This window comes from Phodopus roborovskii, unplaced genomic scaffold (genome assembly GCF_943737965.1).
Source record: "Phodopus roborovskii unplaced genomic scaffold, PHOROB, whole genome shotgun sequence".
NCBI classification, from domain to species: Eukaryota; Metazoa; Chordata; class Mammalia; order Rodentia; family Cricetidae; genus Phodopus; species Phodopus roborovskii.
This window is the reverse complement of record NW_026125295.1, coordinates 26,173,512-26,200,811: the sequence shown is the minus strand read 5'-3', so window position 1 is coordinate 26,200,811 and position 27,300 is coordinate 26,173,512. Positions and strand designations below refer to the sequence as shown.

Sequence of the window (27,300 nt, the reverse complement as noted above, 5' to 3'; positions counted from 1 at the left end):
CCAACACATTGGCATGCTGATGGGCTTACATAGTCATTATCTGTAATTTTTACTCTAGGAATGTTTTCTAACCATCTTTCTGGTTGAGATCAGACTAGTTAGAGTTTCCATATGGTGAAGATATTAATAAAAAAATCATACTATTTCAGTTTTGGAATTCTCTTAGAGATTAAAAATTGATTTACATTTGATCCTAGTAGTTTGTCATGAGTTTATCCCTCTGGAGATGCTTCAAGAATTTTCAGCCTCCAGGGTCCTGACTCATGCATTGGTACCCAGTCTTAGCAGATGGTCTTGTGTTACTAAGGAACCAAACTTCCCTGCTGCCATCAATTGTCCTCTGCCTTCTTCAGACCATGTCCTAGTAGTTTCTTCTATTTTATTTACTGTCATCAACCTCTCTATCCCATATCTTACTCTGCTCAACTTATAACATTGGGTATCTAGAAGACCCTACTCAGCTTTGTGTTCTAAAGATGTGGCCTTGGATCTCTACGCCACCTTTCAGAATTCTCAGGAATGTAGCCACACCATTTCTTCACACACATCCCATGGAAGTACCATACTAGTTGGCTGCTCAAACAATTTCCTCAAAACTCTCTCATGCTTGGTGGCATCTGTGAGTCACTCAATTGCCACACCCTTCCAGTACCCTGAATGAAAGAAAGTACATGCCTGTTTGAATGTGAATCTTCTTTAGCATAGGTCACAGGAGCTCATGTCCCTTTTTACCAATGTGAGAGACAAAGTTGATTTTTCTGTAGCTAAAAAATAAGGTCTTAGGGCTGCAGAGATGGCTCAGAAGTTAAGAGCATTTGTTGCCCTTGCAGAAAACATGGGTTAGATTCCCAACACCTACATGGTGACTCATAACCATTTATAACTCTAGTCCCAGGGGATCTGACACTCTCTTCTGGCCCCATAGGGACCAGGTACTCATGTGGTACACATATATACTTGCAGGCAAAACATTCATGGTGCATGAACTTAAAAATAAATGCATAAATCTGGGCTTAGAAGGTGTAATAGAAGGAATAAGTCAAGCTGCAGAAGTTGCTATGGGGAGGCAAGTGGACCAACAGTGTGATACAGGCAAAAATGAGCAAACCCTTTAGTAAGACTGTAAATTGAGAAAATCTGATTGTGTTCTCTCTCCTTCCTTATATACTCTTACATATGCTACCTAGAATGTTCTCTTGAGGTCACAAAAGACTCAAATAAGCACTGATTTTCAGCTTAACCTTGGGTTTGTACTGGTCTCCCCCAACCCAGCAAGATCCAAGAAGAGCTACTGTGAGTTGCATTGTGGCTGTTTCAAGAACGTCTATAGCAGAACAATGCTGCTGACCATGTAGGGCACTGTAAAAATGAGTGCCAGCTTGGAACTAACTAAATGAGTCCTTTTCAACATTCCCATATCACTAGCAGAGTGGGCGGCTAATTTCCTGACTCACCTATTCAACTCATTTGCTGCCCTGACAAAATACTCCCTCCTCTAGGACACACTGGCTGGCTTTATTCTGAAGCTGTTGCATTTCTTCACGGGGTAGATAGGAATGTGCCAAGTTATAGCTTTCCCTTTTGTGTGGGATATCGTTTATGAAGCGAAGCTCAGTTCTTTGTTCAGGAGGAATAGTGTGAATGCCAGATCGGTTTTGAACATAAACTGGATATATAGCTAAAAGACTTTCCTCTTTCTCTCTTTGGAAAAATGCAGACTCCATCTCATAGAACTAAGTGGGTACCAATGAGCAGGAACTTGTGGATAGGAAACCAAGACTTATGCCACACATGAACTTTGGAAACCGCCATCCCTGCCACCAACCCAAGAGTAGAGATAGATCACAAGCCATCCTCAGAGTTTAGGAACAAATACAGCCAGAAGCTGAAGTTGGCATTTAAGCTACAGCAACAGAATTTTCTGATAAAGACACAAGATCCCCGCAAAAGGAGAATGATGCTAACAAAAACCTCAATTGAAACCTCATTGCTGTGGTTAGATACAGGCTCTTGGCTCAACCTAAGATGGAGAAAGCAATGACATAAGGGAGACACATGCTTCCCATCCCATCTCCACCTGCAGAAGCTGTGGATTATAGCAAATGTTTGAAGCTCCTCAGGAGCTGACAGGAGATCTCTGCCATTTGCCTGGTGTGATTAATAGGACCCTCTCAGCTTGAATCATGAAATTGATTCTATCCTTGGTTTTCAAAAAGGAATCAGGGCTCTCTGTCATTCTAATTCATGGCCCCTGTCTCTCTTTATTCATTTGTTTTGTTGTTAGATTCTTACAGTAACTTCTTTTTTCTAAAAAATCATTAAAAAAATAAAATGTTTTAATTTTAATAAAACTCATCTGTGTTTATAGTGTGTGGTGGATTTGATGCCTACGAACAGTAGGAAAGCTGACTGTGTCAATTAACATGGGCATTACTTCACATGCTGATCAATTTTTCTGGTTTCTGTACTAAAAACATAAATAATCTTCTTTCTAGCAATTTTCAAGTATGTAATACATTAGTAAACAAGCCGTCCCTTCTACCATGTTCTTACAACACTCTTTCTTGTTTATCTGCTCGCTAACAGCATGCTACACTGCAGTGGAGTATACTAAGGTGGGGGGGTATGAGAACCAATAAAACAGTGGTGTATTAGGATTGTGGTCACTGTCCTGACTTTACCTGCAATGACAGATGCAGGGCTGGCAGAGGGTGTGTGTGTGTGTGTGTGTGTGTGTGTGTGTGTGTGTGTGCGCGCATGCATACACGCGCATGTGTAAAAGCTTGGAGCCCCTTTCCATTCCTCTCCCTGTCTTGGACCAACCCATCTTTTACTACAATTGCCAGGGATGCCTGGATCCACCTCTCTATTCTGCCTCTGCATTGATGTCTGAGCTCTACATCCAAGTTCAAACCAGACTGTGTCAACCCTCTTACTAAAGACCTTCAGTTGTTTCCTACTGTGGCAGACAGAGCAACTTCCAAATTTCTTGATTATTTGCAAAACCTTCACACTTAACTGACTTCCCTGCCCACACCACCCACACCCCAGCACCCTGTTTATCAAATGCATATTGGCCCCACACTTGACGAAATAGGAGAGGAAAGAACTGAAGTGAAAATACCCATTCTGCCTTAAAATTTTTACCATCAGTATCATTTTGAACCACTCCTTTTCCCTCTTGGCAATCAATTCAGTGGATCATTTTCCTAATGAGTGCTGCTCACACTTTACATAACTGTTTTGAATATCAAGATGCCAGGTAGTTCTGAGGAGCACAAATAATCAGCGAGTGGTGTCTACTGCCCCGATCAATTTACGAAGAATGAAAGTGCGAGTAGTAACAGAGCAAGTCCCGCTCTGGAGAACATTGAGTCCAGTTTTATGGCTGAATGAGCTCTTAGGAGCAAATGAGAGCCAGGATCTGGTTACCTTTCCTGCCGCAGTAGTAGGCCACTGCATCAGTATTCATTTGTCCATTCCTTCATGCATTCATCAAATAATCATTGCATGCTGGTCAAATAAATACCAGGGTTGCGATTTGAACCCTATCGCCAGGGAGCTCAGTCCCTTCTGTGTGTCTGTGATTTGCTATGAATATGAGGATCATAAAGGTATTCCTCAATGCTGAGGAAAACAGAGACTGAGACAGAGTCCCTGTCAAGCCTCTTAAAGAACAAATAAAAGGATCTTTGGAAGGCTATATGTGTACTCCTCCTCCCCCATGAATGTGTGTCTTCCCTTCCCATTTGTGTGTGTCTGTATATGTTAATTGGGGGGCACAAAAAGGAGTGAGGGAATGATGGAAGTCAATGTCAAAGGCCTTTACACCCTTTTAGCAGGAGTCAAATTTAGTTTAAAAAATAGTTTTAAAAATCTTCGGTGTGTTTTGAAAGTTGCAGCAAGTTCAATGTGACTGGAGGGGAGCAGCCTAGGGTGGGCCAGGTATGCAGAGAGAGGCATCCCAGGAAGGTTAAGTGTGGTACTGATGGGACTTGTGCACCAGGAACAGGGCAATGACATAATCTATTGTTGGAATGGAGGGCAAGTTTGAAAAGATCAGTACTTAATGATTTTTAAGTATGATCACAATGAAGGCGAATATTATGGCCATGTCCTAGCTAACTTGTCATCGTTATGTGTGTCTTCCTAGTGACAGTGCTGGCCATTTTCCATGAACTACACGTGGACCCTGACCTGTACACACTGCTGTTCGGGGAGAGTGTCCTGAACGATGCGGTGGCCATCGTCCTCACATAGTAAGTACCAGAAGTTGCCTCACTGCTTTAACCATGGTTCCTCCTGGAGGTAATTCCTGACATCTTTAGTAGCATCTTTCTCTATGACAGAGTAATACAGGCACTTCATAGCTTTCAAGGAATCGTTATCACAGAAGATTTCCAATAATGGGCACAATTCATTAGGCACCTAATATCTAATACTGTTAATGGCTTTCACACTTCCAGCTTATTATAAGATACTACCCAGAGGGTAGAAGACTTTTTTCCTCAGTGCATATATTTTGTTGATTCACAGAAGGTTCCTAAGACACATGGAAATGAGCTTCCTCATTTCAAATCATTGCTACCTAGTGTTTTCCTCCCACTAGTTAGTTGCTTTCCATTTAACAGACTGAGAGAAGCTCTGGAACTTAGCTTTTGGCTGATGGGGGCCCTAGAACTCACAACACCTAACCCTCTCTATGCAGATTCAGCACTTTAAGGCCTACACACCCAGGTTGCTAACACTTCCCCGTGTGCACGTGACCTGGAAGCTGCTGATGAGACTTCCCTTTGTGCAAAGGGCCTTCTTCCCAAAAGACACAGCACCTCTTCTCCACCCCCTCTTTAGACATGTAGCCATTTATATTTCATAAATGCCAGGCTGGCAGCTTTCACTGTGTCAGAGGTCTCTGTGGTTTTAGATTAAGACCAACACTTGGGCAACTGTCAGATATCCCCAAGGAAAGCAGCTATCTGATAATTAAATGTGACATGAGAATCCTATTCCCAGCATTAATTACTTCAAATGCAGTTGAAAATGTATTGGGAAGTAACAAAAGGTTTTTAAGGCAGGCCTCAGGGATGGGTATGAGAAGCAGGCAGAGCCGTAACCCTGCCAGCTAGTTTTCCAGTTTCCTCTGCCGGTTGACATTTCTTAAGGCTGCCTCCCTCCAAAGTTGTCACTGAATTCAGCCATGTTTACTGGCCACAGAGACACATAGGGCCTTTTCTGTGTTGCAGGTAATTACCAGCACGTATAAATAAAAGCAAAAGCCGTGGGCAGAGTTGTAAATGCAAAAGGATGCTTTGAAAGCAACATCAAGAACAATTAATTAGGACACCAAGAATCCTTGTCCCAGAAGTACTAACATTAGAGGAATATTTGAAGAAGAAAAAATGAAAAATCTGCTGAGTCTCTCATTTTTACTTCCTGAGCTGCCAAATCACAAAAGGCCAAGCCAAACCACTAAAGCACAAAGGAGCGGGGCGACCCACACAGCTCCATCCAAGGCAGGCTTGGCCTCTGCCCAGCCTTGCCACTCGCTGTGGATTCCATTAAAAATAAGGACTTGGGGATGAATGTCGCCCTGTTGAGTATAAGCCTGGGACACTGGAAACTGCTTCTTTTCCATCTCGAGTCCATTTAAGCCTCCCTAACCCAACTGCAACTGGGCATGTCTAAATAAATCTTAAACATAAAGAATGCCTGACCACCCCCCACAGCATAAAGAATATTAGAGAGTTGCTCCTCAGTCTGTGGTATTATTGGGGACTCTGGAAATCTTGGGTAGACTGCAGGTGGAAGAGACAGATCCCTTGAGTCTGGTCCTTGATGGTATAGATCCTGAACCCTTCCCATTCTCCCACCACCAGCACCCATCGCCCCCGCTTCCGGTATGCCAGGGACATTTGCCATGTGCCCCTGCTGCCATGATGTTCAGTCCAAACACATGGGTCAAGCATCCACAGACTAAACCCTCTGAAACTGTACAAAACTCATCTTTCTAAACCCAAGCTGTTTCTTTCAGGTATTTTGGTCACAGTAACAAGGCATACCTAATACACGTATCTTGACAAGGTATCTTCCTTTCTGGGCAGGAGACAGTTGACATTCTAGCTGACGCCCTCAAGTCCTCAGCTTTGCTATTCTGGCACTGTGCAGTGTAAAAACAGTGAGTTCCTATTAAAATAAAACTATACCTGAGGAAGACTATTTGACTTCCCAAAGTCCACACATGAGAACCTCCAGGGTCTCTGACTGTCATGAGATTTTTTTGATTGTCAGCCTCTCTCTCTCTCTCTCTCTCTCTCTCTCTCTCTCTCTGTGTGTGTGTGTGTGTGTGTGTGTGTGTGTGTGTGTGTGTGTGTGTGTGGCCTCTCTATCCACCAGCATTTCCTAGTGCTTGCCTCTTCTCCTTGTTTACTGTTTTCCATGTGTTTTTCTTTTTACTTGTCCACTCACTTCTTATTAAAAATATATTGGAGAATTTTATAATGAGAACTGTGCATACATCATTTCTATTCTTTCTCCTCTCCATCCAATCCTTCCATGTCCCCCTGATTTCTCTCTAATTCATGACCTCCTCTTTAATTGTGTGTGTGTGTGTGTGTGTGTGTGTGTGTGTACACACAACCTACTGAATTACTTTAGTGTTGCTCATATGTAAATGTGTTTAGGCAGTCCACTTGGGATTGAAAATTCATTGAAATTCATTGTGGCCTTTTTCTGGAGAAAACTGATTCTATCTCTCTCTCCCATCATCATCATCATCACCATCATCCACTGATTGCTTATAACCTTTCGTCTAGGGGACAGGCCCTGTGAAATACTCCTCATCCATGTTTGGATGTCAATTGGTTTTCTCATTATACAGGTCTTATTTAATCAATCATATTGAGATATTTTATAGGTGTGACTTCTCTGTCATGTCTAGAAGACATTAACTCATAGTGGGCATTCCAGTCCCTCTGACTTCTGTAGTCTTTCTCTTCTTCCATAATTTTCCTTAAGCCTTGGGTATGGGAGTTGTGCTGTCAATGTATCAGTTGGATGAAGGCACCCACTGATTGCTTATTCTCTGCATTTTGACTAGTTGTGAATTTCTGTATAGTATGTGTTTGTTTCAAAAGGAGCTTCTTTGAGGATGGGTAAGAGCTACACTTGTTTGTGGGTTTGAGTATTTAGAAAACATAAATTATATTGGTTTAGAACGATTGCACTTGTAAGTTCTATTCTAGTTTCTACGACCTGTCCAGCCATGGTTAATTAGCCAGCTTGGAGGAACTGAGCTGGAAATGATCTGCAAGCCTTTTCCCTGAGAACTAACTTTCATAGTACCAGAAGGTAGTATGCATGGTGCCAAGGAAGAAAAAACGATTAATAATCTACCCAGCTGTAAAGCCTCCCCACCATAGCAACAGTCAGCCTTGCCAGACAGCCTTAATGGCATGAGAGTGACACTTTTATTTTGGGAGTAATGAATAACGGTTGTCTAATTGGATGTAAGGCTTTCTCAGTAGGAAAGAGTCATGCCTGGTATTCCTTGCTTCTTCAATTTAGTTTACATCCTACATATTGATCTCTTCATGTTATTTCTTGTTCACATCTTCTTCTAATGCCCATCTCAATCTCTCTTCCAATCAACTCCATCTCCCTACTTCAATGTTACTTGAAGATTTTCCTTGACTTTCTCACTAACAGTTTGTTAAAACCTCCTCCCTTCTTTCCCTCTCTACTGACATACACACAACACTTGATCGCCTCTGGGTGGTAGGTCTAAGTCTTCACACAAAAATCCCTCTTCCTGCATTGTTCTCCCAACTTCTGTTTCTGCCTAGGCACATCTTCCAATTCTCACCACAGTGTCTTCCTTCAGAATCTACCAGCTCCCAAATAGAGCCTGGACTTTCCAACGCTATTAATGCCTTTCCATTCCCAGTTGGCATGGGTTTGCATGTATGTCTGATTTCTAGATAATAACTTTGGAAAGCACAATATATATACCCCTACAACTAAAGTTTTGCACCAAAAGAACAGCCATGGGGCTATTATTCTTTTGCAAGCATCATGGAAAAATAAGTTTAAAATTTTTATGTTAAGTTGGGTATACACTGTCTTTCCCTTTATCTACATGGGTTACATTTCAAGATTTTCATAATTATCTAAATATATCACACTGAAGCCTACAGATGTAATTTTTTATATAAATACAGCTATGATAAAATTTAACTTTAACTTTGTAGATTAGGTGAAGTAGAAAATTAGCAACAAGGCATAAAATCAAAGAGCTGTTTTGTTTGTTTGTTTTTGTTTTTGTAGACAGGTTTTCTCTGTGTGACAGTCCTGACTATCCTGGAACTCTCTCTGTAGACCAGACTGGCTTTGAACTCACTGAAATCCACCTGCCTCTGCCTCCCAAGTGCTGGGATTAAAGGCGTGTGCCACCACTACCCAGCTACAAAGAACTCTTAAAAGTTACCAACTGTGCATTTTTGGAAGCTCCTGTTTAACAATTCCATTGGACTAAACTATGGATTAATAAAGCTGCAGAAAAGCAAAACCATGGATTAATAGAGACTACCATATTAAGCCCAAATCATTTGCAACTATAGCCATTTACCTTCCCTTCATCTGCCAAAATTTTACTTAAGAAGTATCCATTCCATTTAGTTTAAATGCTTGGCATTTTTGGTTATTAAAATTATAACAATAGTTGGCTCTATTATCTAGTGACAGTTTTGATTAAAGATACTTTTCTTTGATAGTCTATGAAGCAAATATTATAATTAATACTGCTTCTTAGATTAGGTGTCCTCTTCATTTCAGAGCATTGATTTATAATTAAATTTGATTTTTCCATTTCTCCTACATAGCACATGATGATGGGTGCTGTATTATGCTCCTACGGTTTAAAGTGACCCAGCAATTCTTTGTCCTGAAATAAAAGTAACTTCAATTAACACAAAAGTTCTGAAATTAGCTTATCTCTGACCCACATTGTGATTTCTAGTATTTTGGAATATCCTTTCCAAATGTGTTTATACTGAATGAATTGTATGTGATGGATTTGCCTTTCTGAATTTTGTTAAATAGACTTTGAAAGGAGGCAGAAGACAGAGCAAAGAGATCTAGAGGGGCATGCATGCTTGAGTCCTAAACAAAGGCATTAATTTCAGAGGCAGCACTGCAGAGTCAAAAGAAGCCACAATTAGAAGTCAGATCTGGTGTCAGAATCCCCATTAATTAACTGTGCAATCAGTACAGTTTTTACAGAACCAACTCAACCATTGTAAGCAAACAGACTGAGTGCTGATGTAAATTAGCAGCAGCCATAGAAGCAGCTCTGTAAAGGGCCCAGTAGTGAAAGAAACACAACTCTCCCTCCTCGGTCCTTCATTGGGGGTTACCCCTTTTGGTTAGGAGACAGCTGCCTCATTTTCAGAACAGAGCAAGAAACATTACCCCATGGTTTCCAGCCTTAAGTTTTGCCACATCTTATAGATTCTAAAAAAAAAAAAGCTACTGCCTTAGGACTGCTCACTGAGGCCAGGAAGACACAGCATGGCTCACCCATCTAAGCCATGTACAAGGAGGCTAGGGATGAAAGTGACCTCCCTTGGAACCAAATGAGCAGCGATGGGGAAAGCAGAATTATTATTACATGGTAAAATTACCATGAGTGAGGAAAAGTAAATACTAGATAGAAACATAACAAAAGTTAGCCTAGCAAAACAGCAGTCTTCTATGGCATTAGTTAACTTTGTTTGCTTATGCAAAAGTTTAGAGTAGTTGTTTAGTATACATTACAAAGTTAACTGAGCAATAAATGAAGCAGTATAGTTGAAAAATCTCTGTATCTCTATAATCTAGGAAGAATATGTGACAGAATTATTTTCTATTTATGTTATCATTCATATTAATCCCTATTGCTATATCTACACAGTTTTCTGCTTTCATTTGACTGACATGCTTCTAATAAAGTAGTCCCTCATAAATATGGAGTTTTATGATCCAAAGAATATAAAGAATAGCCATGTTTACACACGATTCCCCCATTAGGAATATCTTATGTAATTAAGATATATATTGGCTAAATTTTACAAATCAAGAAACAGAGGTTGAAGTATATTAAAGTTGTAAAGTGCTTGTTGCACAGACTCATCCTGAGGAGATATGAACAAATAAATCAAGAAAAGCATTTTAATTCATTTATCAATAAAAAAAAGAAGCACAGACATCTCAAATAAATAACCAAATGATGCACTTCAAAGTCTTATAAATAAAAAGGAAGGTCAAATTAAAAAAAAACATTAATGAAAAGTACAAAATAAAAAGGCAGTATTTACTGGAGACTAAGAAAAAATGACAGTACCTAGACTCAAACAAAAACTTTGGCTCATTTAAAAGATAAACAAATTTAATAAACCTTTAGCAAAACTGACCAAAGAAAGCCAAATGGCCTCTATAATATGCATGATGCATTGCTAACCTTCTCAATATAGAACATTCAGATAAGTTACTGAGGTGGTTAGAATGAGAATGACCCCTAAAGGCTTATATGTTTGAATACTTGGTCCCTAGTTGGTGTAACTGTTTGGAATTAGGAGGTGTGGTCTTCTGGGAGGAGGTGTTTCACTGGCAGGCTTGTAGTTTCAAAAGTCCATGGCATTCACAGTTAGTTCTCTCTGCCTCATGGTTGTTGTCTTAAGATGTCAGCTCTCAGCTCCTGCTCCAGTACCATACCTGCCTGCCTGCTGCTATGCTCTCCACCATGATGGCCATGGGCTTTAACCCTCAGAACCTTGGACCCCAAATTAAATGCTTTTTTTCCCAAGTTACCTTGCTTATTTTTTTTCACAGTGATAGAAAAGTAACTAAGACTGTTACTTTGGGTAAGTTACTCAACCTTTTGGTGCTTTAGTTGCTTTTCAGAGATGAGGGATGGTAGCATAACATACCTCATTAGATTAGAAAAACCTAGCTTGTTGCACTGAGTACATTGTCAAACATTAGCTTCTATTATTGCTCTCATCAGCGAAGATCAGTAATAAGAGGTAACCATCATAGAACAATGTGCAAGCTATATAGAGAATAAACAAAAAGGAGACGCTCTAATGGCCAGTAACTATGGATAAGATAAACTTCACTAATAACAAATGAAAAATTAAATAAACCCTCATGTATCTTTTTTAAACAAGCAAATTTCCAAATATTAAGAAGTCACAATGGCATAGAAACCCATAGAGTTGATGTCTAAGAAACAGGAACCCTCCCATGTTACTGACAAAAGAGTAAAAGTGATAAAAGTTTTACAAAGATAATTTAGCAATATTGAGTAACAGTCATTTGGCTTTGAGTCATTTGATCAGGAACTACACTTGTGGAAATTTATCCTAAGAAGTAGCTGAGGCCATGAAGTTGTGTACAATGATTGCCAGGAGATTCAGCAAAATTTTGCGTTGATGTTACCTATTCCACATATTTAAAAACAATAGAAAAGGAAATATATAGGTGTAAAAAGATGAATAATATACTTTAAGACAAACAGAGCACCATAATTTATAATATTTGTATCTAATAAAAATATTTATACTTAATAAATACTAGGAAATTTAAATAGGAAGATCATTTGACTATAGAATTCCAACCAATTACAAAGGAATTCAAGATCAGCCTTAGCTATACAATAAGAATTTGTCTCAAAAAATATATCAAAACAAAAGCACCAACTATATGTGGGTATGGCTATACTTACATCATATTTCTGTACCAGTTTGCTTTCTATTGCTGTCATAGAGACCATGACCAAAGCGACTTGGGGAGGGAAAGGTTTACTTCATTGACTGAAGTCAGGGCAGGAACTCAAACAAGGCCAGAATGTGGAGGCAGGAACTGAAGCATGGACTGTGGAAGCATGCTGCTAACTGGCTTGCTCGATTGGCTTTTGTACATCGTCTAGGATCAACTGCCTGTGTGTGATACTGCCCATAGTGGGCTGGGCCCTGCTGTATAAATGATTAATCAAGATAATACCCCCACAGACTTGCCTACTTGGTGGAAGTATTTTCTCAATTGAACTTCCCTCTTCCCTAAAGAACTTACTTTGACTCAAGTTGGCAAAACACTCTAACCAGACAAAGTTTGTATTATAATAATTGTATTATATATTTTATGTTATCTCTTCATTTTCATAGAATTGTGAAGATATAGTGAAGTACTTTTGTTATTTGTGTGTAAATTACCTGTATACCATATATAAAATGCATACTATTTCCATACAAATATAATTTACATATTTGAAGTGGTAAGTACAGCATGGTGCTGGAACTTGTTCTTTTAAAGTAACTCCATAGTGTATAAATGTCTCCAAGTTTTCTTAGAGATAAACTAAGGGCATCCGTAAAGAGCAGGCTCTCAAAGGGTAAAAAATACACACTAAGTGCCTTTATGCCTTGTAAAGCAAAGACTGATAAGGAAGTTCAGTGCAGCTCATTAAAAGAGAGAGAAACGGAGCAGCCATTTCCCCCTTCTCAATGAAGGTACTGTGCTGCTTGCAACTTTTTGCTAGGAAATGTCACAGTAAGTGTGATGCCACTGAATGCTTGGCACTTCACCACAAGTGATATTTTGAAAGACCACAATCCTTGAGGCCTGTGCTTCTTGAGGGGAATTTAACATGAAAGTTAGCAGGATGCTGAGAGACTCAACCATGGAACTAAGGAACCTTGAGCTGTTATTCAGCTATTCAAAAAAATATGCTCAGCACCTGTACATGCAATCTATAGATTGCCTGGATACAGTTGCCCATCCCTGCCCTCAGAGAGTTGGGCAAACAATAACTACAGCAGGATTTAATATGTATAAGTAAACATTTCCCTAAAAGTCAACTCAGAAGAGTTGTAAAACTTGGACATAAAAATAGATCCCTAAGGAAATCCCATTCATTCTCCTCAAATGCCTTATAAGCAACTTGGACTTTTCTCTGTCCCTCACAACACAAACTGTTTGGCAGTTTCTCCAATAATTGAAGTGAATCAATTAGGGGCTTTTAATTTATTAATTCTCTCGTTAACAGCCTTTCTAGAAGACATATGTTTAATCATTTTTATTGTGCTTCTTCCAACTTTTTGGAAAGCCCTGTTAGCTACTGTCATTAGCTCCATGTCTCCCATTGGCTCCTACTGGGAAACATGAACTTGATGACAAGGTGTACCTTGCTGATGAAGGGGATGAGTGTGAGCAGAAACTGCCATCACAACCCAGGGATATAATTCTCACGAACCTGCTTAGCTTAAAAGTGAGTCCTTTATGTCTTGACACATCTTTCTGAAGGTGATTCAGAAATTAATTTTGGCTTGGAAACTAATAATCAGCCTGAATTGCATTTGTTTAGATGGCTGTCTAGATATATACTCATTGTGTTGCATAATTAAAAGAAAAATATGTATGTCTCACTTTGCCTGAGGACTCCTGTCCAGACAACCAATTCTATGCTAATGTCAGTTTTTAAACACTAGATGGTGTCACATGGCAGGAGTGGAAAAGGCTCCCTGGGCTCTTTAAATAGGACCAGGGCAACTGACTTCAGCAGACAGTGACTCAGACAATCCCATGGGGTGCTTCACACCTATCCAAAGCTACTCTTGGGTTTTGTTCACTCTTGATCCTGTTTCCTGACCTTGACTTTGCCCTCTCCTTTACCCTAACTTTTAATGCCTCTTCAGATCACTAGGCTCTGACTTTGGCATTATCCAGTGACTCTGCTCCATCTCTTGACTCAGATTAGATCTAACATTGCCTTGCTACTTCTTCAGAACTCAGCCCCATGATGTAGAACTTGGCTTGCTCATGCCATACCACGAATGAGAAAATGGTCTACTGACTATAAATAAATAAATGTTGTGAATCCATATTGATGGTTCTTTGTCTCAACTCCATTGTACTTTAATTTACATATTTAAGTCAGATATAAGTGACAGACACAATTAAAATTAATGTAAGCAAGGGTATTTGTTGGCCTATGTTTCAGAGGTGAGCTGACTGGGGCATGTTGGGCTCTAGGATCCCATGTGGCTGTTTCTTTTCTAGCATCACCCTGATTCTCTGAGGGTAAGCCTCTGTGTTTGCTCATACAGGTAGATAGGTGGCTTGCTTTTTCTGTTAAATGGGAGAGAATATCCCCCATTTCGATCTCAAAACAACACTTCATTTTTCAGTGTTTTGCATATCAATCACAAAGTCTCCATTGCTTCTGCCTGCCTTGGAAGATCTCCCTCTAGAGTGATTACACAGTATTCCAAAGGAATTAGGAGATGGCGATTGGTCAGATCTGAATCTTGCCTAACCCTGAGGCTGCAGGCTTGTGAGAAGAAATCAGTGGGAAGAAAATTCTAACAGACTTTCCAAAACTGTAGCTGCCACAGTCATAACATGATGCATTGAAGCAGAAAGGCCCCAGTGCTACAAAAAGCTTGAAGAAATGTTCTATCTTAAAAAGAAAACTTCTTTTCTGTAGTTAGAACTAAAGGATAGAACAATGAACTCTGTATGCTACAAACAATAAAAAAAGAAAAATCACAGCAGGAATAGGAAAAGCCCACTGTGTGGGTGTGCTTAAGGGGCTCTTGGATTAGGTGCATGCTGTAATGTAGCTTAAGGGGTTCTTGCATTGGGTGCATGCTGTCATGTAGCTTCAGAGGCTCTTGCATTGGGTACAAGCTCTCATGGAGCTTCAACCACCCCTGCACTGGAGTCCCATCCCTGTCTTTTGATAATTCAGCTTTGGAGAAAATAGATTGAATAAGGTCTGGGTTTTCAGAGTGCTTATTCAGCCTCATCTGCTCTTCTGCCAACCTTAAGAAGTGGTAAGGAAGCTTGCCATTGGCTTGGCATTCAAAAGATCAAAAGCCTTGGACCAGGCAGTGTGAAATCTGAAATATAATTCTGTAAATCAAAAGCAAAGGTGTAGAAGACAATTAAAACAATGTTCCCACCCACACTCTGCTTTCACCAATAAAACAATATAATCCTGTTCCAAAGTGATACTGTCTTAGACAGAGCCATGAAAATTCCACAGGAAAAATGGAACAATTCTTCCTGAAAATGAGCTCATACACAAAAGAGGATCAGGCCACTAAAAGATACAGCTCCACCTGAAATAAAACCAGGAATCAAGCAGAGGAGAGGAAGTCAGGGGCAAGTACCCAGAAGGCATGGAATCTGAGGAAGAGTATAAAATGAGCATATTAAAACTGGCAGAGAAGGTCAATAGAAGAGTAGGAATGGGGAGGAAAGAAAAACTCAATGCAAAAATGAAGCTTTGCCAATGAAAATGCAAATATTGACATTAAAAATTCAATGGATGACATAAATGTCATATTATAAACCTACTGGCAAGTGGAAGATGAAGTTGACAAATGGTCCAGAATGAATGTATTGGTTGGTTAAGAGATATGAATGTATACCATAGAAAGAAATCCAGAAGATATCAGTAAAAATTTCAGAAGAGGAAATGAAAGGGAATGATGTGAGACCGTATTTGAAGAGATTGTGAATAATAATTATCTAGAGGTAAAGAGGCAAATTGAAATATCGCATAGTATTTACAGCTTGATTAGTGGAAATTAATCTTTAGCTAATAAGTTTTAATTTTTAGTTGTTTTTAAATCCCCCTCGTGTGTGTATGTGTGTGTGTGTGTGTGTGTGTGCCTGTGTGTGCGAATGCATGCATTTGATCAGATAGTGACTCATTAATTAGAAAGCATCAAACTCTAAGTAAAATAATAGGAGATAAGAAGAAAAGGTAAAAGACCTTTGAGGAAGGACTAAGAGGAGTGGGAGGAATAAATGATTGAAGTGCAGTGAGATGAAAGATCAGTAAAGATAAAGTGCAAGTCTTAAGAGAAGCAGGGAAGTATGATTGGGTTTTTAGTATGAAGGTCACTCACAGTTAGAAATCGCTCGAGAATAGTGTCATCATTAGGAATAAATGAATCCAAGAAGAGAGGTGTGTCCAAGGCTTGGTGGGAAATAACCAATATCCCAAGTCCCAAATTCAACAAAAATGTAATTTAAAACTAAAAGTGAAATACACTTTCATAGTTTACTATCCACATATCATCAGTTAGAGATCTTTCAAGGGATGTAATTAAATAGAAATAAGAAGGTTAACTCAGTAAGAAATGAAGAACAGAAGACATTAAACTAAAGTATTGGCAGAAACACTCAGATAAAATGAGAAATGGCTGTGGCAGATATAATGAAGATGAATAGAAAGAGAATTGGGTAGACAGTGACTCCAAAATCTACTACAGTATTCAAAGACAATGGATATTAGATAGCTGCCGGGGGAGGGGGGTAATGTGGACACAGTAGAGATACAGCAAAGACCTACTTATTGTAGCACTCCAGATTTCCCTCATGAAGACATCTCTCAAGCTGGTACAAGAGGGTTTGCGAACAGGCCACACTTCTCTACTTTGTACAATGGGACCCTACTGTGAAATCTTGGGTATTCTCATCATTTTGGACTGTACAAGTGGTACCTCATGCTAGGAAGCTGGGCTTATCTTCTGCCATGCCTTGTTCCTAGGCAACAGGAACTTCCTATTCCTTTTAGCCCACAGTTTAAAAAATTTTCCTCTTGCTTACAGGCTCCACACCGTGCCCTAGTCTAAACCTAGAAAAACCAGCCATAAGAGAATGAGATTCGCTTAACAGCCTATACACGAGGCAGCAGTAGGTAGGACCAGGGTTCTTATAATTAACAAAAGAAATTAGTGATCCATGGGTGAGAATAGCCATGCTGGTGGGATGGGTTCATTTTCTTTCTGGAGTCAAGCTACTTCTGATATTTAATCAACATCCACTTTATTAATTCACCACAGGAAATTACTGTCATTGGGACTTCAAAAGCCCCAAAGATCACATGGTCTTTCTTGCACCTTTTTTCAAGTAGCCTTTCTTGCACCCGATTTGCATGAAGGAGCAAATACTATCCAGAGGTGTGTGTGATACCCATGGGCCCATGGGGACAGGTAGAAGATGACCGGTGTGTTAGATGATGTTACTTTCCAGTGGGACCTGAAATTTTGAGTTCTTGGCAACCACTACCTGAATGAATATACAATAATATTTGGGATCATTCAAAACTGCTCCAAAGTTTGACAGGATAAATAGAACCAGCCCTTTCTCCACTGCACAGAGATGTGATGGTAAACTGTGATCTCTAGTTCCATGATTCTTCTCCATTCCTCTGTGATGCACTGTCCTTTTGTCATGATGCAAAACCAACTTTTGTCTCTAGCTAGTGTCTTTCAGTATCTGGCTGGGAGAACTGATAGTGTTTTCTGGTTTCTGAGTCTGCCATGACCAATGACAATCACTGATAGGATGGTACTTAGTGGTGGATGATAGTGTGTATTATATAACAGGCTGTATAAGACAAGAATAAACCATGACTTTGCCCTCCTATCAGGAAAGCTTCCCAAAGACTTAAGAGCTTCTAGTGACAGTGTGATGGAAAATACTGAATGCTGAATTGTTGGTGGGCTATCAGAGACTTAGAGTCTGAAGGAAGTCAGGGCTCTAATACCACAGGGTAAAAGGAACAACCTAATAAAAAGGCAGAACTTGATAGACTCAGTAGCTCTAGATTAAGACTTTTTCCTCCTAAGGCACAGTTTATTTCTAACAAACTGAAATTTGACTTCTCATTCTACAGAACCAGGAGAACATCTTTGTACCCTGTTCTAAATTCTTTTCCACATTTTTTTTTCAAGGAGCAAGAGTCCACATCAATATTCAGCCATAATTCTGACCCAAATTTAAAAATCCCACTTGGCCTGGAGAATATAATCTGTTCATATTACTTGAGCTTCATAATGCATTTACATACAAGACTTGTTATAGGTCTGATGTGGGTTCTGCTTTCCTGAGGCATGTGATGCTGAGAAAGTCTGATTAAACTCTGTGAAAGAGCAGCTGTTCTGTAATAGTAGATGAACCAGGACCCATTTTTCAGAGCCGGCTGAGAGGCCTGGCACCCTCACCAGCCATTGGATGATAAATGAACTGTCCCTGAATGTCCAAATTCCATGCTAATAGCCTTACAATATCAGTTGTTTATGAGAAAGAAGTTGGGAGCTCTGATCAATTTTTCTGTCTCAGGGGCACACAGATACATCGTTTTTTACCCACTGGTGGAATGGCAGGCAGTGTTGTAAGGCAAGGGAAGAAATCTGCTCACCATTTAGATGTTCTCCATAGGTTAACAATGTCACACCTCTCATATCAAAAATATAGTAGATTGGGTGCCCAGTAAACTCTTATGTGAAATGAGACATGAAATCCAGACCACTCTCTACTGCATATTCCTGTCATATGGGAATTATAATGCAGTTTCATCTGGTATTTACAGAGGTGTGGAATTCAAACTGGATATATGAACACAATAGCCCAGGCCAAAGGACTTATTTTCCAAATGACAGTTAAACAGTCAAACGTGTCTCAGTGCCATGAATGTCAGTGTCATATCTGAGGGTATTGATTTAAATCTTTACCTCAACGTGTGTAGCTATGTTCTTTGCATCTTTCTGCATTCCTATCCTCATGTGTTTGTTTCTGTAGAAACTGGAATATTAATTTTGATGTGGAATGTAACCATTGAGATTATCAGACCTTGTCTATTCTCCAGTCTTGCCTTGTCATGTTCATAAGAAAAAAAGTCATGGAAGAAACTATGTGTATTATTTTATTAATAATTCTGATAAAAGTTTTGATAGAAAACTCTTGATCTTTGAACATTCCTCAGATGTAGATAGGGGTGGGTCTTACTTCTCCATGGAATCTGTCAAGTTTCTCATTTCACCCAAGTGGGAGCTTTAACATACTCAGGGGAAGAAGAACCTGTTTAGAAGGGAGATTGAACTGAAGCTGTGGATTACATAAACAGATCAGATAAACTTTAGAGGGTGTAAAACTAGAAAATCAGACTTCACATATGCAAACCTGGTTACTAGGATGGGTACAAAAGGCCAAGATATTCATTACATGGGGAAGGATTGAAATTATAAAACAAAAGTAAACATAGGAATTTTAAATATGAAAATCAAAACAAACTACTTCATAGATACAACTTGAATTAGTAAATACAAAATACTCAAAGGACCAAATATTAGTGAACTCAGAAATTCGGCTCTGCAGCACAGCAAGGCACAAAAACCAACCACAGCCATCAAGGATAATAATTACCTTCCTCCGAGCAACCTTCACAAGTCCAAAATAATTAGAAGAGTTTTAAATAATAAATGTATAAAATATCTACAAAGAAAAGCCTTACTCTTGGCAATGGACAAAATAGTCTCAAAAACTCAGGATTATAGTTTGAATATGACTCCCAAATTTCAAATATTAGAAATTTATTTGGCAAAGCAAAAGGCAGAGAAGTGGGACCTTCAAGGAGTGATGAGTTCATGAATCTCTGCTCTTACGACTATTAATGTCATTATCATCACAAGTGAGCTCATGAGTAAGACTGTCTTTCTCTCTCATACACTCATCCTTCCTTGCACTCTACAATGGACATTACTGCCTAAGATCCCCACCCAGTATGGGCCCTTGATCTTGTATTCTGCCTTCTGAACTGCAAGAAATATATATATATATATATATATATGTGTGTGTGTGTGTGTGTGTGTGTGTGTGTGTGTGTGTGTGTGTGTGTGTGTGTGTGTGTGTGTGTGAGAGAGAGAGAGAGAGAGAGAGAGAGAGAGAGACTTACTCATCCTCTGATATTCTGTTACAGCAAACCAAAATGAACTAAGATGCTCAGTAATATAACAGATGAGCTTGAGCGTGTTCATTGCTCTTTCAGAGGAGCAAGATTAGGTTCCTAGAATATAAGTGAAGCAGCTTACAACCATGTATAGCTCCAGTTCTAAGGCATACCTCTTCTGGACTCCTTAGGCACCTGTACACAATAGCACACACACATACATGCATACATATGTCATTCTTGTGAAATATGGAAAAAAAATGGATGGACAGGGTTAAAAAGCCACTGGGTGGGTGCTAGGTCGGTTTCTTTTGGAATTACAAACAGCATGAGAGATGCAGAGATGGCATCTTTTGAGTTTCAGGAAAGACACTTGAGACATTCAGAAAAGAAATCCAAGTCATGTGCATAGGCAGAGATAATGAGGTTGAACTTTGACTTAACCAGTGACATCCAATTTTAGAAGGTAGAAACAGAGCACGTTTTTTCCTTCTAAGTGTGGAGTGTGCAGCTAAGGCAACTTGTCCCTCCAACATAAATAACAATCACTTTTGAGGGTTTTAATAAATGGGGTAGGGCTGTTCTACTGTGAGGAAGAGTTGAAGACCTAATCCACACCATTCTGAAAACAAATTGCAAGAATTACAGAACTAAAATGCTTCGAAAAGAACACAAACAAACAGGAAGTCTTTTAAGTGATTTTTTTAAACATTGATGTCATCTGATTCAAAACTAGAAACTGAGCTGGTGAGATGGCTCTGTTGATAAAGCTCCTATAGTACAAGCATGAGGGCCTGAGGTCAGGTTCCCAGGACCCAAATTAAAAGCCAAGCATAGAGGTCAGATGCCTGTAGCCTTGGTGTTTACAGTAAGGGCAGGGGGAGAGAGACAGGAGGACCAGTGGGGCATGCTGGTCCACTTGTCTAGCTAGCTATTTGGTGAGCTCCAGGTACAGTGAAGAGACCGGGGCTTCACACACATACGGTGGAAAGTGATACAGCAAGATTCCCTCTGGCCTCCACGTTCATATTCATTCATACACATGCATGTGCATGAACATTCATCCAGAAAACATGCACACAAAAATATTTAAAAATCCATATAAACAATAAAGAAAAAACAGTCATTATACCTATATGTGAATTTTAAAAATAAATAGCTTTAGTAGAAAAAGAAGATGGACTACAAGAAATTATCTGTAATGTCTTTGACAGTATTAATATCTTAAGCACACAATCAATGTGGAAAAGATAATGCAGTAACATTTTATAAAGATATGATGAATGTATAACTTTCTGTGTATTATGTACAGATATGGATATATTGCTTTGAATACACATAGTCAGTGTTGCAAAGCTTGAGGACAACTGGGCTCATGTTCTTTCTGGCAGTATTGGCATAAGTTTTAAATATACCCAACAAAGCAAGTTTGAGAAGCCTACCTCAAGAAGGTATCTGCTTATATCAACAAAGATATTTATAGATTGCAGCAGTCTGCCAACAATTAAAAAAAAGTAAATAGCCAAAATGTCTATTGATAAAGAACAGATTAAATATATCATGTTATATGCAAGGGATGAAAAAATCCAGGGTCTTTCATAAAAAGATCTCTAAAGCATTACAAATTATAACGTTTCTGAAAAATGTACATTACATAATGGCATTTATACAAAAGACTGAATAGGCATATAAATGCAAGTAACTGCAATAGAATGGCTTTAGGCACTGCCCTCTTTACACTTCTGTATTGCCTTAATCTTTAATAGACATAGTTATATTACTGTTATACTTTGATAATAAAAGTGATTTAAATAACAAATACACTTTAATATGAATAAAATCACATTGCCTATTTACCCAATAGCATTTAAGGCTATATTCCTCTAATATATAGTTGGAATAAAAGTTGGCTCACTTTGGTTGGCAGCAGGTTTTTGTCTACTAATGAATGAATGAGTGATTGATAGATACTTAATGGAGATCTCATGGTAGATACTGGTAAAAGGTGTACAGAAGTCTATGTGTTTGTGTGATGAAAAGCTGTTTATAAATGATGAGAGTAAAACCCCAGAAATGAGACACACACATCTCTGTTGCCAGAACAGTTGATTGAAAATTGCAATCTTGGGCCAGCCAACCAGTCGTCTGAATGATTAGCTTGGGAATTTAATCAGTGGCTCTGAAAGAGATTGGCTCTAACCAGTCCTGTCAGAGCCCATCACTAGATCAGAGCTGGATCCAGGTCAGCAGAGCATTTCACATCAGTATCTGAGAACATCAGAGCATCTGATCAAGGCAGCTCACTTGAAGATGCATTACCCAATTTTCTAGCCACATAAAAATGTTTATGAGGCATTAGATGTATGTACCATGAACTTGTCTTAGAAAAATATGTTTATATCAACTCAGAATTTATTGCTGGCAATGGAAGATCTAAGTGCTTTGCGGGCCAGTCAGCTAATGTAGATGTGTGACATTCCAGGATATCAAGCTAAGATGATACGGGGCTAGGGCTTAAGGAAGATTGATGGCATCCTAAAATGTTTTAGCTTCCATTTGCATTTTAAACTGTGATGTTCAGACATAACCAGATATGGCCAGTTTGTATGCCCAGGATGAACTCCTGTTGTGTACCATGCACCCCTGTTTTCAGTAGCATTCTGTTATCACTATCACTACCTTGGGCTGCTCTCTCGTTTAACTTCCACTGTCCTATGCCTTGTGCCTTGTTTTATCAGCAAAAAGATCCTTCCAAGGCATGTACATACCCTGTGTGTGTGTGTGTGTGTGTGTGTGTGTGTGAGAGAGAGAGAGAGAGAGAGAAAGAGACAGAGACAGTGAGTCAGAGACAGACAGACAATGTCTCATATAGCCAATGTTGGCTTTGACCTCACTAAGTCAAGGTTATCCTTGAACTCTTGATACTGATTCTCCTGCCTCTACTTCCCAAATTCTGGTATTGCATACATGTTCCACCATTTCTGGCTCCCTGATCTGCACATGGCAATCATTCTGTAAAGTCACCCGGCTGGCAAGCATGCTCAATAACTTCGTAGATACGGATTTATTCCCATCTCTGAGCCTCCAGAGAAAGCGCTCTTTGGAATCATAGATTCAATGTGAGCTTACGGTCATCCAGTCCAGTTGTGAGATGATTAGATTCCACTATCATTAGATGACAACACTCGCCGGATTTGGTGATCTCAGAAGACAGCAGGACATCTCTGAGGAGTTTCAAGTTTACTTGCTCTGGGTCTTTTCAAGTCACTGAATTAGTATTTTGTGGAAGATTCTCAGCATTGAATGATAGAGGTATTTAAAAACTTTGCATTTGTTGCCCAAATTAAAAATAAAGACAACATAAATATCCAGATTTCTGATTTCTTTTGAAAAAAAAATAGAGAAAAAAAAGCTAGGAAATTCAGTAAGATAGGGAGAGCACATGGAGATTTTACCTGACAATGGTTAGCTGGTATTAAAAAGCTCCCATCTTTCCCCTTTAACCCAAGCACAGAGCCCTGAGTTTCATCCGAGTTTGAGCTTGTAAAGTGAGAGAGCTGAGATAATGTGTTTTATTCTTATGCCCTATTGCAGGAGAAGTACAAGGGTGACATTGGACTAACATGGCCCATCCACCCCTGGTGGGATCCAAGCAGTCATCTTTAATGTTAAGCAAGAAATATATATATATATATATATATATATATTTATATATATATATATATATGAAGAAAAAAGGAAAGCCATTAAGAATTAAATGTTTTCTCTTATACAAATCCCCACTTGTGCTCTGGAGTCTCTGGTCACACTCACTGTCCCTGCTGTTCTCCACTGAACAAGTTTGTTTCTGTTTTCAAAAGTGTATTAAAGTTTTTGAGCCAAATGCAGGGATTATTTTTAATCCCTATGAAATTGTGTGTGGATTTACGCAAGATGCTTGGCCTCTCATCAGAAACTTGTGGATTAATACAGAGAGTTTAGAGCTAGATGCAGGCAAAATTAAGTAATTGCATATTGATTTGTGTAGCAATAAATTCCAATATTTCGGGTAGCTTAACCGTGAGTTCTGTTCAGAATTTTGTTCTGTTTATTATTTTTATTAAGGGCTGAACTCCTGAGAAACATGGCAATTTTGTCAGGTCAGCAGCTGATATGGGCCTGAGAAGTAAATAAAATGTAGAATAAAACATCAACATTCATCAAGCAACAGCAGGCTGCAGAAAGGGAGTTGATGTGTATTGGAGGGCCCTTTGGCATAATCAATCCCTGAATTATTAATTATTGTGTCATCATTGCTTTTTATATGATATTTAATCATTAATAGCCAGATTCTTTAATGACAATTTGTATTGTTTGGAAAGTACACAGTAAATAGCAGTTTGTAATATTTGAAGAAGAAACTTTTTTAATGAGCTACAAATCATAACTCTGTTTTTACCCCTTAAATTTTGTTCATTATAAACTCAAGCTGGGGCCTCAACAATTTTCCCCTTAAACTGTATCATTAATAAGTGAGTATTAATTTCAAAAAAATCAGGCAGAAAGAAACTACTTTAGCTTCTATCACAAAAAGAATTGTGAGGCTGGTGCTGTGGGTCTATGGTTAGAGGATGCCATGTGCCACCAAGTCTGAGAATCTGAGTTTAAACCCTGGAGCCCACGTGGTAGAAGGAGGGAACCAATTCTTACAAGTTGTCCTGTGACAACTACACATGCTCCATGTCATGTCACACACATATATACCCACACAATGCAAAAATAACTATACAAACGTAGGACAAAAGAATTGTTTGACACTACAAGAATCACTTCTCAGAGCTAGGGAGATGGCTCAGTGGTTATCATCACATAGTGCTTTTGAAGAGGACTGGAGTTTGGTTCTCAGCAACTGCATCCAGGTCAGCTGATGCCTCTGGGCCCCATGGTCTCTTGCACTCACATGCACACACACACACACACACACACACACACACACACACACACACACACCAGACATACACAATTTAAAATAGTTTTCACTCATGGCAAACTGACATGTTCAGAGCAAAAGGGCAATCACTGGTGTGTGATGTGTTTGTGACTTTCCTAAAGTTGCCAGGAGATAGCCACATTATAAGACGAGAATAAATCCTTGTCACCCATGGTCACATCCAGAAGCATCTCTGCTATTCTTAGGACATAGTAGACCAGACAAGTGGTTCTTCTGTTGTTTCTCTAAGCTCTCATTTTTCTACCATATTAGCTGATTGACTTGAGGACTTATAACATTGTGTCTAAAACCCCTAGAAAGTTTACTTACTGACAAGTGACCCAAAGATGAGTCTTGGAAAGAATACCAAAAGGTTGCCTTTGTTTTCCTCTTTGTTTCTACCCCGACCAACTTGAGAAGAAATGGTTACTGACTTCAAAATAAATAAAACATATTTCCCCTCCCACAGGGAGCCATATTTTTTTTCCAGTTTCAAAGAATAGTTACAAGCTCAAGCCCTCTGGGCTATCACTGAAGCATTCCTTGGAATTGTGTGGGGGACCCTACCTCCTCCAGTGTTTCATAGCCTCATCTTCAGCCACTCTACTGCTGGGCTCTAGTCAGCCACATTCCCCTGATGACCTACCAGAGCATATCCTCATTGATGTTTTAATATTATCTATTTCCTGTATGTTATATTCTGAATGTGATTTCTGTCAACCATCTCAATCTCCCTATTATACATACATACATACATACATACATACATACATATTTCATATTCCTAATTAGATGAGAAACCTTGCACTGAGGAAGGCTAAGTAAGCTACTTGCCTAGAAACTGAAAGGTCTTTGCTACAATTAAGTGAGATAAATGAAAATAAACGTCAAAAGAAAGAAATCAAAGAGATCCCGTGAAAGGAGATGAACTTCTTGCAGATGAACCCAAGGACTACAGCATGACTTAGAGACAGGAGCCATCAGGGACAAGGATTCCCTCAGTCAAGGCTGAGAAGCGGGCAGCAGGGTCAGTAAGAAGATAATGGCCCATAGCCACCATGAATAAGCTTAGCCGAGGCCACTTCCTGCAATCCTGAGCAACTAATGTGGCCTCTCTAATGTCCAACAAATCACACATGAAACTTTTGAGTAAAATGAATGAGATTAGCCCTTTGTTAACCATAAGATACCAGATATTGTATTACTTAGCCTCTTATGTTGGATACAGCAGAGCCAACTGAGATACTGAGAAAGATAAGGTCATGTTTAGAAGTTTTTTGTTTTGTTTTGTTTTGTTTTGTTTCACTCAGTTTATTCCCAAACTGCCAAACATGTGTGCAGCTTGCTGTTGTCAGCTGGAAGGTAGTGGAGATTAAGGGGGACTAGTTTATCCTCTTATACAAAGCTATTTTCCTGGTAAAATGAAGATTTATATGCCTTCCCTTGGGAGTGACATAGCCCGACACCATAAGATGAATTTTTATCTAGGGCATGGCGAGACTTTTCCCTTGCACACTGAACTCAAGTAAAGCCTCTGTACAAATATGGGTGCTTGGCTGCTGTGCTCAGAAAATGTTCGTGCATTATGCATAAAATGGAAATTACTGCAAAATTTGAAAATCCTATTTTCATCAGTGAAGTATAATGGTTGGAGTTTGTGTCAAGTAAGCACCCTTTCTAAATATTAATCATTCTTTGTAAATGCATTTTCTTTTCTTTCTCCTATACACGAAATTACACTATTTGTTACAAGTGTTCTCCCAAACTGAGCACTGTGTGTTACCTTGCTCCAGAAGCTGTGTGATCTTTGTGGAGCCACCGAGTCCTAGGTTTCCCTTTTAACCTCTTTGCCTTTCCCCTTGTCTTTGGTTACTCCTTATGGGCATTCTCCAACTACTCCTTCAATGCTAATGAAATACAGGACTTGGAAAATTTCCCTTGTAGCTCCCATGGGTGAGTTAAGTGGGTGTTGGTAAATTGTTGGGGCGAATCTGTGTGTTCTGTGAGGTTCTTGTCACTGCCATGATGAAGCTGATTTGAGAGGCCACCCCACCCCTCATGCTGGCAGTGTGGCTTCGGTCCTCTGATGTGATTCTCTGTAGAAACTGCCATTTCTCCTCTCCTCAGAGAAATGAGCTAGACCTGTGTTGTCCATTCTCTATTTGAAAAACCACTGAGCTGAAACCTATAGGGAATTCTCTCTACTTGCTTTTTCCTCTTTTCAAACAAATAACTCTTTGGAGATCATCTCTACATTGGCGAGTGAACATGGAATGTCAATTTTGAGAGGTGGCCGAGCCTTCTTGTTAGGTGGGGATGTGCTAGAAGACTCAGGAGTCTTTCTGGCAGCTGAGAAATGACTTGGCTGCAGTGCATATAGGAAATCTAAGAATAATGCTAGGCATCCTGTCTCGGTGCCAGGCTGGCCCAGCGGTGACCTGTCTCCCAACATCAGGACCTAGTGTAGTTTGGGAGGCAAGATTGAGAAAGTTCTGCACAATTTTCAACCACTGTAGAGTATATGGTTATCTGTATCTGCCAGAATTTTAAAACA

General features: G+C 39.4%; 1 protein-coding gene across 1 annotated transcript in view; it reads left to right on the top strand.

Moving 5' to 3' along the window:
* The window catches only part of Slc9a9 (solute carrier family 9 member A9), a 521,392-nt gene that overhangs the window by 166,044 nt on the left and 328,048 nt on the right, over positions 1-27,300 (top strand). The window contains exon 6 of the mRNA XM_051207129.1: positions 4,154-4,259. Coding sequence (XP_051063086.1) covers positions 4,154-4,259 — 106 coding nt within the window. The remainder of the gene's footprint in view (positions 1-4,153; positions 4,260-27,300) is intronic.